We start from the raw sequence: 14,053 nt of genomic DNA, 5'->3' as shown, positions 1-14,053 counted from the left end.
GGAGTCTATTAGTTGTGTCAAAACTTTATTAGCAATATTCCCTCTGTCCTCACTGATTTTGATAATTTCCTTTTTTTCCCCAGTCTACGACTCACTATTAGGTGTTCTTAGAGCTTGCAGATGTGTGTGGCTATTCCCTCCATCTGAGGGATCACATTATCCACTTGGGCTTTAAATCTGACTTTGACTTAAGTGTAAAAACTCCTTTTGAATGATTGCAGTTGTGTTTTTACAGGTGGTATGTTTTGGTAGCAATTACTTCACCCACAACAGTTTGAGATACTTGAGTCTATTTGACTGATCCCTCTAATCATATATTAGTAATAGGGTGACCTATCCCTAATATGAAGGTGATTTGAGTTCCATTTAAGTCAAATATTATCTTCTCAGTGACTTTGCGTAAGCTGTATATATCTTAGTTTGAAGATGTTCACTGTGTGTTTGATATAGAAGGGTTCTTTATCTTTGATTCTGACCTCTGACAAATTGGCCAAGAGACATTCCCTTTTGCTAGCTGAAGCTTATTTTTGCTGTCATTTTTAGAAATACCGATGTCTGTACACATTCAAACACTTCAGGTAGAAAGACATGTTACTTACCTATTGCTGTGCAGATTTTTGTTTAAATGTACACTGAAAACCTGCCCTTGTAACCAACTTGCTTAGGGTCCTTATATACATTTGAGAATCCTTGACAGAGTGGAACCAAGGAATAAATCGGTCCTATTAGATGTGTGGGAAGAATGCAGACTGGAAAGCATGCATTCAGACACTGCATGACTAGAAATTCTGTCTGACACTGCAAGAGTACAGATCTGTGTGATTTTCATCCAAATGCAGTCAGATGGTCTAGAAGAAAGATGCTGAAATGATATATCAATACATTGATAAATCGGAGAGATGTGAAGCAAACAATAATTTTAAAAGGAGACAGAAGAGGGTATCCGACCATTTCATTTTTGAAATACTGAATGGGGAATTGTATCATCTTTAGTTTTGTTTTGGGGGGTTTTTTTGGTATTTTTTTATTGATGTAAACTTGTGTTGTGTCTTGACAGCTAGCTCTTGATATGTGGAGAAAATTAATGATTGAGCCACTGCAGGCCATCCTTATTCGGATGCTCCTCCGAGAAATAAAAAAGTGAGTGCTTGAATATTTTTTTGCTTTTACACGAGGGGGGGGGGGGTATTGCACTTTTTTACACTGAAAAGTCTGGGGATGCCAATCAAACTTTTTAATGGTTTTTTTGAAGGTAGCATTGTAACTTATGATGATGATCTATCAGCCTTTCTTGTTGTGGCTATATATTTGTGGTTTGCATGTGTAGAAAGAGTCTGAAAAGGAAATGGTTAATTCACTGTTACCTGAGGGTCGTGATCTTTCTGTTTCAGCAACCCTTTTTATCAATGGGATTGGGGAGTAGTTGGAATAATTCTCCAGGTCCCATAGGATACCTTTTGCCTTTTTTTTCCACCTGATGCTGACCGCGTATGGCTTCTGTGCCATCACTAAACTGAAGGACCAGGGCTTATGCAAAGATTCTGGCCACAGCCAGAAAAGCTATGTTGCTTTGCATGGGGACCCAAAAGAGTTCTTGCTTCTCTGTAAGGAAAGCGAAGCATCTGGGTTTCTGTTGTTCAGATGAGTGACTTCATTTAACATTTTTGGTGCCTTGCTTGAATGAAATGGAAATAAATATTATTTTTTTTTTCACTTGGAGGGAATTTATTATTTTATTTCTGAATATCTTTGTTACTTTTAAACAAAGACCCTGGTAGTTACAGGACTTGGGCTTCTTAAGTTTTGATTCAAAAGCTTTATACTGTTTAGCTTCTAAAGGATCTTTTTATATATGAATAAACGGAAATTTTGAAATATACTACAGACCTTGTGTGTAGTTGTAAGTTCCATTGGTTTCTATGCTTTTACTACTGTTAAGGGTAGCTCTGGAGTTGCCCAGTGACTGGGTGGGGGTTTTTAAAGTGATTGCATGCCTGACTCAGTGTAGGTGAACTGGGATAGTGAGGTAATTTGGCTGATCAAAGTTTCTTTGCTGTGCACGTGGTCAGAAAAAAAAAAAAGCTGTATTTAGAATGCATTAAAAAAGAATATTTTAATATTAAATTTTGTTTTTCCTTCCTGAATTAAATTTTTGATGACTAAGTAACTGACATGATGTGTCTCTCAGATGGTATCTCTGGAATCAGAAAGTATTTATTTGCTTTGAGTTGTTGAACCGTGCTTCCTTTGTAACCAGTGCTAATACTGCTTTATCCATATGTTTACTATAACAATTTATTTTTACTAAATTCATGGTGAAGAAAATTCTGCTTTGATACATCGAGCACGGTGACCCTGAAGACTCATTTTGGTCAATCTGTATATTTACTTGTGGGTGGGAGTGGAAATCTGTTAAAACCTTTATCAAGAGACATCCGATACCTTTTAAAAGTAATGGTATGTGTTTACCTTGAGGCTGATGACAGACCTCGCAAGGATATTTAGATCAAGACTGTCGCTGGCTCTGTGGGTTATTAGATCTTGAGCCTGTAACAAGTTGACGTTGTTATTAAACCATTTAGAAAGTTCTAAATAAAACTTGAGTCATTGTCTCTAATGGTTGGGTCTGGATTTTCCCCCCCCTCAGTTATTAAGGATTCTTCTGTTTGATCTCAAAAGTTAACTCAACTCCGTTTCTCAAAATACACATCTAACAATATTAACTGTGTTCTACCCACTTTGTGATCTGCATATAATGTAGTGAACTATGTAAGAGAGACTTCTTATTATAGCTGTTCTTCGTGGTATCATGAAATGTAGGACTTACTATGGGTATTCTGAAGATGGTCTTTGCATGTATCTGTAGGCTTCTTGCTGTCCTTTACTGTGATTCTACTGGTTAATACAGTTTGTAAGAGGCAATGTTAAAGACGCTGTTGCAAACAACTCTTAAAAGTCTTTTAGCATTGAGCTCAGCAATGCGGGAATTAATCAGGGTCTTTGAAGAAGTGGATATCAATGAGTTAAATCTACCAGAGGTGCAAGATTATGCATGGGAAGATTATTACCTAAAAAACTTAATAAAATTACTAATACATGTATATACTTAGAAACTTCTTGATTAGATGCCTTGTGTAGTACTTAAGTGTACATATGGTTCTATTTATTAAAATGTTATACAAAAAAATTGAAATTTAAATAGGTGGAACAGTTGAACTTCTTTTAACCAGAAGATTTTGTTTAGTATACGGTGATATGTGGAGTTGATAACCAACATTATTGTCAACTGGTTGCCTATAAAACCATGTTTATTATTGTACTGGAAAAGTTAGGGAGAGCAGAGCCACAGATTTTGCTTTCAGGTTTTATTTTAGCAATGTGTTTAACTGGAATTTGAAAGACTTCTGACTAAAATCTTGAGCACGTTGACTTTTTAGAAGTTACAGACTTGTGTGATACACTATACATTACAGTTGACAACAAGCTTTTTTGGTATATGGCAGTGAAGAACTACAAGAGTGACTTGTGGTTCAGCTGAACAAGATGGCTAAACTGATCTAAGAGTTTGCTGATGCCAAAAAGGAGCAGGCTGTGCTCTGCTACTTTCTTGTGCTGAATTTGGTGCTCATCTTATTAGCGGTTGCACTGCCTCACTATGACAGAAAACCATCTTGGTTAATATTTCTCTAGATTGGCATGATGAGTCAGTTCAGCAAAGCATTAGATGAGTGCCAAAGCAATGCAAGAGAGATACAGAGGCCTGTGACTGAGCAAAAGGGAGCAGGATTAGTTACCTTGAACAGCAGAAAATTGGTAAATCACTTAAGCTTGTCTGTGTCTGACTGCACTCCTTTTTATATAGTTCTGTATATAACACACTTTCTTCCCCCTCCCTCTAGCCCAAGCACTCCTCCTACAAGGCAAGCTGAATATCAACTTATGCATTTTTGTTTCAACACAACAGGAAGCCGACAAGATCTCGAATTGTGAGAAAATTCATCTATGAAATTCTTAAACAGAAATAATTTGGAAATTATTCAGGTGCTATCTCAAATGACAGTGTGATTAGAACAGACTAACCAGGAGAGGCTTCTCTAGTAAAGATAACTAACACTTTCTAACTAACTGACCCTGTTCTTGTCAAAGCTGATAATTTATTTCTACCATTTGTTTGGAAGGAAAGCTATTGGAAGTTAACTTTTTAGGAAGTGTTCAAAATGGGCTCTTCTAGTTCACAGTGAATTCTGTAGTTAAGTGGTGTTGATAGGCCATTGGTCTGACACAGCAGAGCACTTCTTCTGAATGATGAAATCTTCTCAGTGAATACAGTATTATTGTGTCTTAAACTTTAAATCTATTTTATGGGGCTGTAGAATTACGCTGTACAATAAGTATTAAACTTCACTGTTAGCTTCACTCTTAAGGCAGGAACAAGATGGAGTTAATATAAACTGGCACAACTTCCTTGAGCTTGTTTTCTGTAGCTTTCTCCATTTCTTTTGAAAAAAGAAACTCATCATCCAGATTAGTGGAACTTGTGTTTCTAGTGCTTTATCTTTTTGTCCAGATTCCCCACCAAACATCATCATTCCCTTCTACCCTCCCAAGATGTCCTGTGACATCCGTGCTTCAAACTGTGCAGCAGCTGCTCTGTAGCTGTATGTGTCCATATTGCTTGCTGACTACTGCCAAGAAGGAAAATGCAGACTTAAGAATTCCACCTCGGTGGGGTCACCAATTTCTCTCATCGTAGTTTGGGAGATGCTTTTACTGCTATAGCTTTCCTGAAAGCCATCCTTGAAAATTATGTCAAATTTTGTTGAAACTAGCCATTTGCATTACAAATTGTTGGGAGCAGTGCCATTGGTGTAAATAAAAACCTGAATATGCTGCCAAAGCAGACAAGGCTGGTTCTGTGCTGTCTTCCTTTTCGTCTATCGCCTTCATGCTGTTGACCTCTGCTTCAAAAGCCTGTCTTCCGCCTTACAGCTCTTCCACGGAGTGTCTCCCTCCTGCACTTTTACAGCTTTTTCCTAATGATTTACTGACCTTTGAATCCCTTGAGCCTGACTTTGCTGCCCCTTCTCCTCCTGCATCTGCATGGGCTAAGGTCTGTGAAGTGGCCTGTGAACCGAGCAGAGGGGATCTGAGTCTTCATCTGTTATTACAGTAATGCTTCTTGTGTTTGTGTCACCAGTATCTTTCCAGGTCCAGCCCACGTGCTAGAGGTGGACTGGATGGTTCCCTGTTTTGTAATATGCTTAACTTTTAGTTACATAGCTTCCTGCACTCCATGACATCGTGCTGTGTTCACCGGCTGCATACATCCTGCAACTTAATCATGCTGCTGGGTCCAGGCACTGGGTCTGGTATTAGACTTATTCCCTTCTGTGTCTTGCTGCTGCCTCTGCCATCATATAATCAGACCCAGCAGAGGGATGCTGGCAAGATTACAAGGTGTGATTACATGTACCCAAACCCAAATTTATTCCGTTGTTCCAGCTACCACAGCCAGAGGAAACCTTCCTTTCCCCCGGGGTGGGTGGGGGTGTGTGTGTGTAAATCAGACCATCCCTGCTAAAGCAGTTACCATTAGGTTAACTCACTTGTAACAGGTGACCAAGCTGCATAAACCATACAATGACTGCTTGTAATCTGTTAGAGAGCTAGTTCTTTCCACCCATCATGAGCTTAAGTTTTCGGATCTTAGGACACAGTAGTATTTAAAAGCAGTACACACCGTTAACAGTGCTGTGAACATATGGTCTGGTGTATGTAATTTAGTAACTGCTGGTGTGGCTGTCCTGGTAAACCTCCCTAGCTCATGGGCATCTGGAGTTTTTATCAATTCCAAATCAAAATCAATTAAATTAGCAAAATTATTTTCCCCTGATTCCACCCCAGCCTAGATGGATATATTGTAATGTTTGAGTTTGAAGTATTTTTTCTGGCTTTACTTTTTTTTCCCTTTTTATTTTTTTTTTTTTAAATCACTCAAGTAATTGACTCTCTTATACCAACGTGAGTTTCTAATGGAGAACTTGTTTTGTCTTTTCAGTGCAGGCTGGGTAAAGTAGAAGTTCTTATTCTATCCCTATATATGTATGTACATGTACACATGTGTTTTAAAAAGTAAAACCTTTGAAATTACAACTGCTGATGCTTAAATATACTTTTGTAAATCATATTTTAGTCCTATTTAACACCTTAGGAGTTAAGGAATATTTTTTACTTCTTCGTAAAGTGTATGTGCAAGTGGTCTTTTTTAGAACAGTTCATGTTTTAAAAGTCTCTGCTGCTCTGAGTGTGGGTCTGTTACTTCCAGTCTTTGCAAAGGAGTACACGCTAATGTTTTTAGCATGTAAAAACACTTGTTTCAATTACTTTTGTTTTCAACCAAATATTTTCTTTATTTGAACTTTTTCCTTAGAAGCTGGAATGAACTGGAAGACATAAAGTTTTCCTTTTCCAGTGTATCATTAAAAATTGAGACAATGCACCAAGTATGTTATTTGTTCCACTTCATATCTACATGTTGAATAGTAGATAATAAAATAGTATGCTGCTTGGTGTGATGCTGGCAAAAATGATTTTAATTTTTTTTTGGAGGGGGTGGGAGTTTGAAGGTAATATATTTAATTGGATGTAACTTATTGTAACTATTCAAGTACTTGCTTACAGTATTTGGAATACTTATATCTTTAGCAAACACTGGGAAATTTCATGACCTGCAAATGCTTTTTATGATAGTTTATGAATTGCTTTCTCAACAATTTAAAAGTATAGGAAAGAAAGAGGAGTGCACTTTTTATTTTAAGATTAATCTTCTTCAATTTTACCAATTTAAGCAGAGGAATTTACTGGAAAATGTTTTCATCCGATTTTATTTCATTCAGCTATTAGATGAGTTACACTAGATACCTACATTCTCATTAATATTTCCTTTGCCTATTTCAGTGATCGCTGTGGAGAAGACCCAAACCAGAAAGTAATCCATGGGGTTATTAACTCCTTTGTTCATGTTGAACAGTATAAGAAAAAATTCCCCCTAAAGGTAGATAAATGTTTCTGATTTACGTTTGTAATTTTGAATGTTAATCTAGTGTATGCATTATTTGTACTTTAAAAAAAATATCTCCCTTTTTAGTTTTATCAGGAAATATTTGAGTGTCCTTTTCTGAATGAAACAGGGGAGTATTATAAACAAGAAGCTTCAAATTTATTGCAAGAGTCAAATTGCTCACAATACATGGAGAAGGTAAGAGATTCTTCTGTACACATGTAATAACTAAAATCTGGTATTATAATTAACTGATGATACGTGTTTTCCTGTACAGTTCCCATAGTTGTTCTTTTTTGTGTGCTTTCATGCAGTTTAAACTATGCGTTTTGTTGGCATGAGTATAAACTACAAACCTTGCCTATGGATGGACTGTCAGCTTCAAAATATTTCATAATAAACGATAACTCGATTGCATGAAAAGTAGAAATAAATAAAGACAACCCCCAAAATGTGTATCAGGTTGATCTGTATTGCTTCCTTATTTTTCTTCTGTTTGTAGTAGTATATCAATGTAATGCTTAAAGAAGACTACATAGTAGAGTTGTTACAGAGCATTGTTAAAAATTACATACTCTGAGATGGATTTTTTTTTTTGTGGTGTACGAAGGCAGGTTGTGATTAAATTACTGGTAATTCTTATACCTTGCTTGAGAAGGCAAAGATTAATACAGGGCTAGGAGTCAATCATTGGTGCTATACTGTCCACACTAACAAGATGGAAGAGTTGAGGAGAAGGCTGTGAGATCGCTTTTAACCATAAGGAGCATATGCTAATGGTTGCACACCTGAGGTAAAATTCAGGGACAAGCTAAGACTTCAATTAAACCAAAAGAAATGAATGCAGATTCATTTTGTCTATCATAAGCAGTTTGTAGCTGCACTACTCTTCCTCTGCTCCCCTTATAATTACTGGATATAAGTGCTTTTCAGTCAGTTTTCATATGACTTAATATATGATAATGCCTATTTCCCTCATTGAAGTTATAAAGAGAGTTTTTATTAGTAGCTCAGATGTACTCCTGTGTCTTTTGAGCAGATGTTTACATACAAGCAGATGGGTTTGGAACAGTAAAGTGATTCTTACATAAACAGGTATTGTGGTAAAACCTCCTCAGAAAAGAGTAAATATGGTAGAAGAAATTGGAGAAGACCTGTTACAAAGCTGAAGGGAGAAATAAATCGTGACAACTATTGAGTTCTATTAGACATCGAGTAGTAACTGAGCTTGGTCAGTACTCAGAACAGAAGATTGCACTAATTCAGTGACAGCCTGATTCAAAAGAACAAATCTAATCTTTCAGGATCCTGGGCAAGTTCTTTAACGTTGTTACTTATTCATGTATCTCATTCTACATACATACAACTGTTGTATGTGCATGGTTCTATATTGGTTGTTAGCATCTCATCAGCTCTCAGTTTAAACACTTGTCTGTAGGTTTTAGGTAGATTAAAAGATGAAGAAATGCGGTGTCGGAAATACTTGCATCCCAGCTCATATGGCAAAGTGATTCATGAATGCCAACAGAGAATGGTAGCTGATCACTTGCAGTTTCTACATGCAGAATGTCACAATATTATCAGACAAGAGAAAAGAAGTGGTAAGTCTCAATGGTCACAAACGCATGAAGTGGGTTTTGTGTCATTCATTTAGCATTGCAATTTACTATCTTTATTCAATGACCTATGTGCTTAAGCATTTTCAACTAATAGCTGTTACTTATCTAGAAAGCCCAATTAAACCCTGAATGACATTTTAATTTTACCACATAATTCATTTTCATTTTCCCAAATACAGAGTCAAAACCTTCTTGCTGTTAACAACTCTTCTTTCAGCCAATACTCTTTCTCTTTCCTTGTCTTAGTCGGCTTAAAAACACACTGAAGTCCTGTGTCCTGTAGAATTGATCATATTTTATGCTTGTGTTTTCATTTGTAAACCAATGGTTCTGTCTTTACAGATTCCTTCGTCATCATTTGACAGGTCAGGATTATAAAGTATTTTGGCTTCTTTTCATAGCCACTTTTTATTGTCCTGAATCTTTTGTGACCTCCCTTCCCAAATTCTCTTTACAGAAGCAGATGCTCTTAGAACTACATACCCTGCCCAACTAAAAAAATTATGCATCCCGATGACTACATACCTTTTAACCTTGAAAGAATGTTTATTTTTGTGTGGAAGATAGTATCCGTTATGTGAAAAAAATTACTTTTCACAGTTAAATTGTATCTAATAAGTGTTCAATTTCCAGAGAGTTCTGTAAATTTGATCAGAGCCGAGATTCTTTTTTTTGGCCAAAAAACCACCAACCATAAAAATAGCAGCTGCTTATTTATGGCTTTTCTAACCTGAGAAAAATTTCAAGCCACCACTGGAGGAAAAGTGTGGTCCAGTCAATATGATAGCTAAATTGATTTTGGTTGGCTGGTGCTAAGGGAGGTTTAAGGAGGCCAAGGATTAAAAGAAACTGGCACAATACTTTTCCATACTAGCCTACCTCTCCTCTTGGAGTCTCTCCTAAATAAGCAATACTGAACGAGTGAGGTAGTCACAATGGCAGTACTCAGTAAATTACTGATATTAGCCCTACCCCTTCTTTTTGCTTTTGTCAGTGATCCAGTGTATGTTAATTTTTTTTTTTCAAAACAGTTGGTCATGTTTCAGTCTTTGAAAAGTTCTGTGTGAAGTTATGATACTAAATTAAGTGTTGATTTTTAGTGTTTCTAAGCATATTCTATAAAAATGTATCTCTGTTACAGACATGGCAAATATGTATACTCTACTTCGTGCTGTGTCAAGTGGTTTACCTCATATGATTCAGGAACTACAAAACCATATCCGTGATGAGGGCCTTAGAGCAACCAGCAATCTTTCTCAGGAAAATGTGAGTTTTCTCAGGCAGCTGAAATCACCTATTTGATTAACATTCCTGATTAAATGTTTACCCTTTTCTTTTTAGTCTATTCTGTTTTTTTTTTAACTTTGTCTATATGAAATTGGTTTGGAACATTATGGATAAATTGTAGCTTCTAATCAGCACGCTTAGCTGTGCAACACATATCTATCCTGAGAGTTGATTGTTGTGATCTAACCAGAAACTACTACAGCTAGATATTTCTCATTGTTGTTTGTTTAATGCTGTCATGGCAAGTGGGTCCTTTTGTTCCATGTATGTATTTTTTCCCTCAATTTCTCTAAGTCAGTGACATTTGCTGTTCTGGTATGTTAGAAACCAATGATTCCATTTAGTTTAATTATATGTTATTTGTAGGACTTGACATCCTGTCCTGATTTCAGTGTGGTGTTTTTCACTAATAGCTTTGTAGTCTCATATTTTCATGTAATTCCTGAAAATACTGTAGCTTAATTATTTTACTGAAGTGTGTTAAACTTTCTTCAGTTCATATGTATTTAAATTACTCAATTCCATTTTTGTTCCTCTAGCATTGCTGCTCAGAAACAAATTGGCATTACATTTGTACATGTATACATCTTACTGTCTAGATCTGTGCTCACTTTAGGATGGTGACTTCAGCCATCCAGTGTTTCTGTCTGTAATACTACGTAGATATGAACTGTTGTAAATTCCCTTTCTTATTGCCCAGGAGTGCTTACTTTTCTGTACATGACTCCTGTGTGCATACTGAAAATGGGCTGAAGTCTCTAGTAGTATAGTTTGCTTTCATGTTATTTGCAAATTTCAAACTAACAGTGTCTACCCAGGGAAGTGAATGCAGAGCCAGGAGAATGATGAAAATTCACAAACTTAGGTAGATAAATTAAAGATGTGAAATACTTGTTCCACTGTGTGGATTAAGTACTTTGTCTTCAAAACATTTTTAATGTGTGACCTGAGAATGCACTTGGGGAGTCATGTGATGCAGGCAGTGCCTTGCACACTGTTACATTGCTGCCTGCCAGCTTGTCTGTGTAAAGGCCGCCTCTAATTCTTATTAGCTGTTTCTATACAAAATGTTACACTGAAATGGGGCACACTAGATTTGATTGGTAACCGTCCTATGTGGGAAAAATCAAAGGGTTTTTTTTGTCTTGAAGTCAGTGTGTAGGGGAAGCAGCAACAGTTTACTTATTTCAGGAGCTTTTTGGCTTGGTTGCTGTATTTCCATGTTAGCGTTAATGACTTTTGAAAGGGCTGAGGATTTTAGGGTATAGTGGAAAAGATTAGACAACATGAAAGCAGCATAGACTCAAACCTATGTTTGGTAGCAGGACTTTTCATTTCCAAAACATGCTGAAGCACAGTAGTGTAAGTGTACAACAGTGCAGAATCAATCCTCTCAAAGACTTAATCAATATGATTTTAACTTTTACCAAAAAGAATAATTAGGGAAAGGTGTACAACTACTGTAGGTATGCTTGTGTGTGCAGGCAATACTACTTTTCTCATTAACTTGCTTTCTGTTTTATCTACTTTTTTTTTAGATGCCAACTCAGTTTGTGGAGTCAGTTTTGGAAGTACATAGTAAATTTGTTCAACTCATCAATACTGTTTTGAATGGTGATCAACACTTTATGAGTGCCCTTGACAAGGTAACTTTTACCTAAGTTAAAAAAACATTGGACAACAAAATATGGGACCCTGTTACAGGCTCACTAAAATTCTTCAGGGCATCAACACATACTCAAAGATAGAGTTCTTATGCAGTTTTTCTAGTTAAGAAATGCAGTGGCACAAAAGACAGTCTGGTGTTAGGGGAAAAGGTGGTCAAAGGAAACCATTCTAATACTGAAACGTTTTCTGAAAGAGAGGTCTGTCCACCATAATTAAAACATAAAAATGGAGCTGACCCATTTAATGTAGAACTAAGTGCAGATAATAAATATACAAATTGTGGGGTTTGGAAAGTTTGGTAACTCTTAACATGTGTTTGAAATTTAATTTGCTTGCTGCCATAATGTTTGAACTCTGAATGCTGTTAGTATTACTTAGAATCTTTGTTACAAGTTGAAGCAAGTTAGCTACAGAGAATATCTGGAAACTTCCGTTACTTCAGTCGCTGTCACAATAGGCAAGTTTTTGCAGGAGAGAACTGCACTTAAAGTTAAATAAGCCTGTTGAGGGAGAGAGGCATGCTGCTCTTTTCTTTGAAATGCCATGAAGGTATTTAAGATAACAGTTCTAATTGTTACAAATAATAATAATAATAACAATAATAGTAATATTAGTTGTTAAATTCTGCAACACATGCCTGGGCTCTTGAGGGACTGAGTGGTTCCTCCTAAAACGTACTTGGTTTTGATCTAATCCATTTGTTAATTTCACATTCTTTCCCATATATCCTTTTATCTTTTTCCTAGAGAATGCACTTAGTACTATCCTATCTATGGTTTCCTTTCATAGTATGCGTGCATACATTTCATTGCTCTTTTGTGGCATTTACAGTAATTGCAGTTTTTAGTTAGGGTCATGGTCTAAGCTTTGATAATTTTCAGCCAAGGTGAATCTGGAAAGACATAGTGATGAAGATACCGGTAACATCAATAGTATTTACCCATCTGTATTTGTGATATTGATAAAATAAATATTTTAGTATTTCAAAACATACACTTATTTCAGTACCCTAATACATTTCTGTCTCAGTTGTAATTAATGTCATGTACCAGAAGGTGTAGTAGTAGGAGATTGATAGCTGCGTTTGCTGGCACATAGGCAACGTACTTTTTCCTTAAATACATCAGTTTTTCACTTCAGTGATCTTTATTACAATAAATGTTTAAAATCTTAATCTGCTGTCAGTTTTTCATCATGGATATAAAAACTGCTATTGTTGCCTCCAGTGTAATTGCAAAAGACTGTTCTAAGCTTCAAAGAGTTTCATGTTTCTTGTCAAGTCATGCATTCCTTTCTCACAGGGATTCTAGGGACCTGTTATCAACAATTGAAATGTTGACGCGTTGTACAAGAAAGTTGCTTGTCAGTTCTTCTTTACAATAATCGTTTCCTTCCATAGAAGGAACTATTAATTCCTAGGAGCTATGGTCATGCAATATTTTCGGATCAGTATTAGTTTAAAATGTTAATTTGTGTGATATGTAGTTTAGAAACTAATCTCAATGATTTTGCTATCTGTTTATTTCCATTTCTAAACTGCTGTTCTCTCCTTCCTTTTCTTTTTCATTATATTCAGGTTTTCTTCAGCTACGGTATTTTTTTGTACTATACTGCTCTGAATTTCCACTTTCAACAGTATTTTTTCTCTTTATTGAAAAATCCAATAACCGCAAGTTCTTTCCATTTTTTGCTGTTGGGAGCACACCATATGTTTTTCAGCTCAAGATATGTGCTCTACATGTAAACTGCTGTTGGTATACTGCTTGATCTGCAATTATTCCTCAGTTTCTTTCCATCTGTACTTTTGGACCATATATATTGTGGTATACCAAGATCTTCATACTTTTACAATTAAGTTTCTACTCAGAACTTAATTTGTTCTTCTGCTTTTTGCAATTAACTTCTGTTCCTTTACTCTTTCCACTTTTACTTAAATCTCAACTTAAAAATTTTCAGCACACAAATTCTCAGAGAGCAGTGGTTCAAACACTTTTATTCATTGTTTCTTTTTTGATTCCCTTTTGTGTAGTTCAGTTTTATAGGCTCTGAGATCATGTTTGCCCTGAACAATTTTTGATTTCTTCAAATTTCATAAAAGTTTCAAGTCATTTACATTTTTCCTCTTTGCTCTGTGTTCCTATGTAGGCTTTGACATCAGTAGTTAACTATAGGGAGCCCAAGTCGATCTGCAAAGCACCTGAGTTGGTAAGTGATACTTATTGTAAAAAGTAATAATAATTTTGTGTAACTGTCAAACAGATTGGCATAGGGCCCATCACATGAATATCTGTTTCTCACACTAAGTCAGCCTCAGGTGTGTATTTCAGCAGTCATAAATAACCTATATGCATGTTTTGTGTGTGTACAAAATTGGTACAATTGTAATTTTTGATAAATAATTTGTATTTTCTGTGCATGT

At 36.0% G+C, this 14,053-nt stretch overlaps 1 protein-coding gene across 4 annotated transcripts in view; it reads left to right on the top strand.

Moving 5' to 3' along the window:
* The window catches only part of CUL2 (cullin 2), a 52,350-nt gene that overhangs the window by 22,214 nt on the left and 16,083 nt on the right, over positions 1–14,053 (top strand). For 3 of the 4 annotated variants that reach the window (XM_056335891.1, XM_056335889.1, XM_056335892.1), the window contains exons 6-13: positions 1,058–1,140; positions 3,900–3,986; positions 6,958–7,054; positions 7,148–7,258; positions 8,499–8,661; positions 9,821–9,945; positions 11,505–11,612; positions 13,780–13,839. In XM_056335891.1, coding sequence (XP_056191866.1) covers positions 1,058–1,140; positions 3,900–3,986; positions 6,958–7,054; positions 7,148–7,258; positions 8,499–8,661; positions 9,821–9,945; positions 11,505–11,612; positions 13,780–13,839 — 834 coding nt within the window. The remainder of the gene's footprint in view (positions 1–1,057; positions 1,141–3,899; positions 3,987–6,957; positions 7,055–7,147; positions 7,259–8,498; positions 8,662–9,820; positions 9,946–11,504; positions 11,613–13,779; positions 13,840–14,053) is intronic. The other variant, XM_056335893.1, reaches the window with a different exon arrangement.

This window comes from Falco biarmicus, chromosome 4, assembly GCF_023638135.1.
Source record: "Falco biarmicus isolate bFalBia1 chromosome 4, bFalBia1.pri, whole genome shotgun sequence".
Lineage (NCBI taxonomy): Eukaryota > Metazoa > Chordata > Aves > Falconiformes > Falconidae > Falco > Falco biarmicus.
This window is presented reverse-complemented; position numbering and strand designations above follow the sequence as displayed.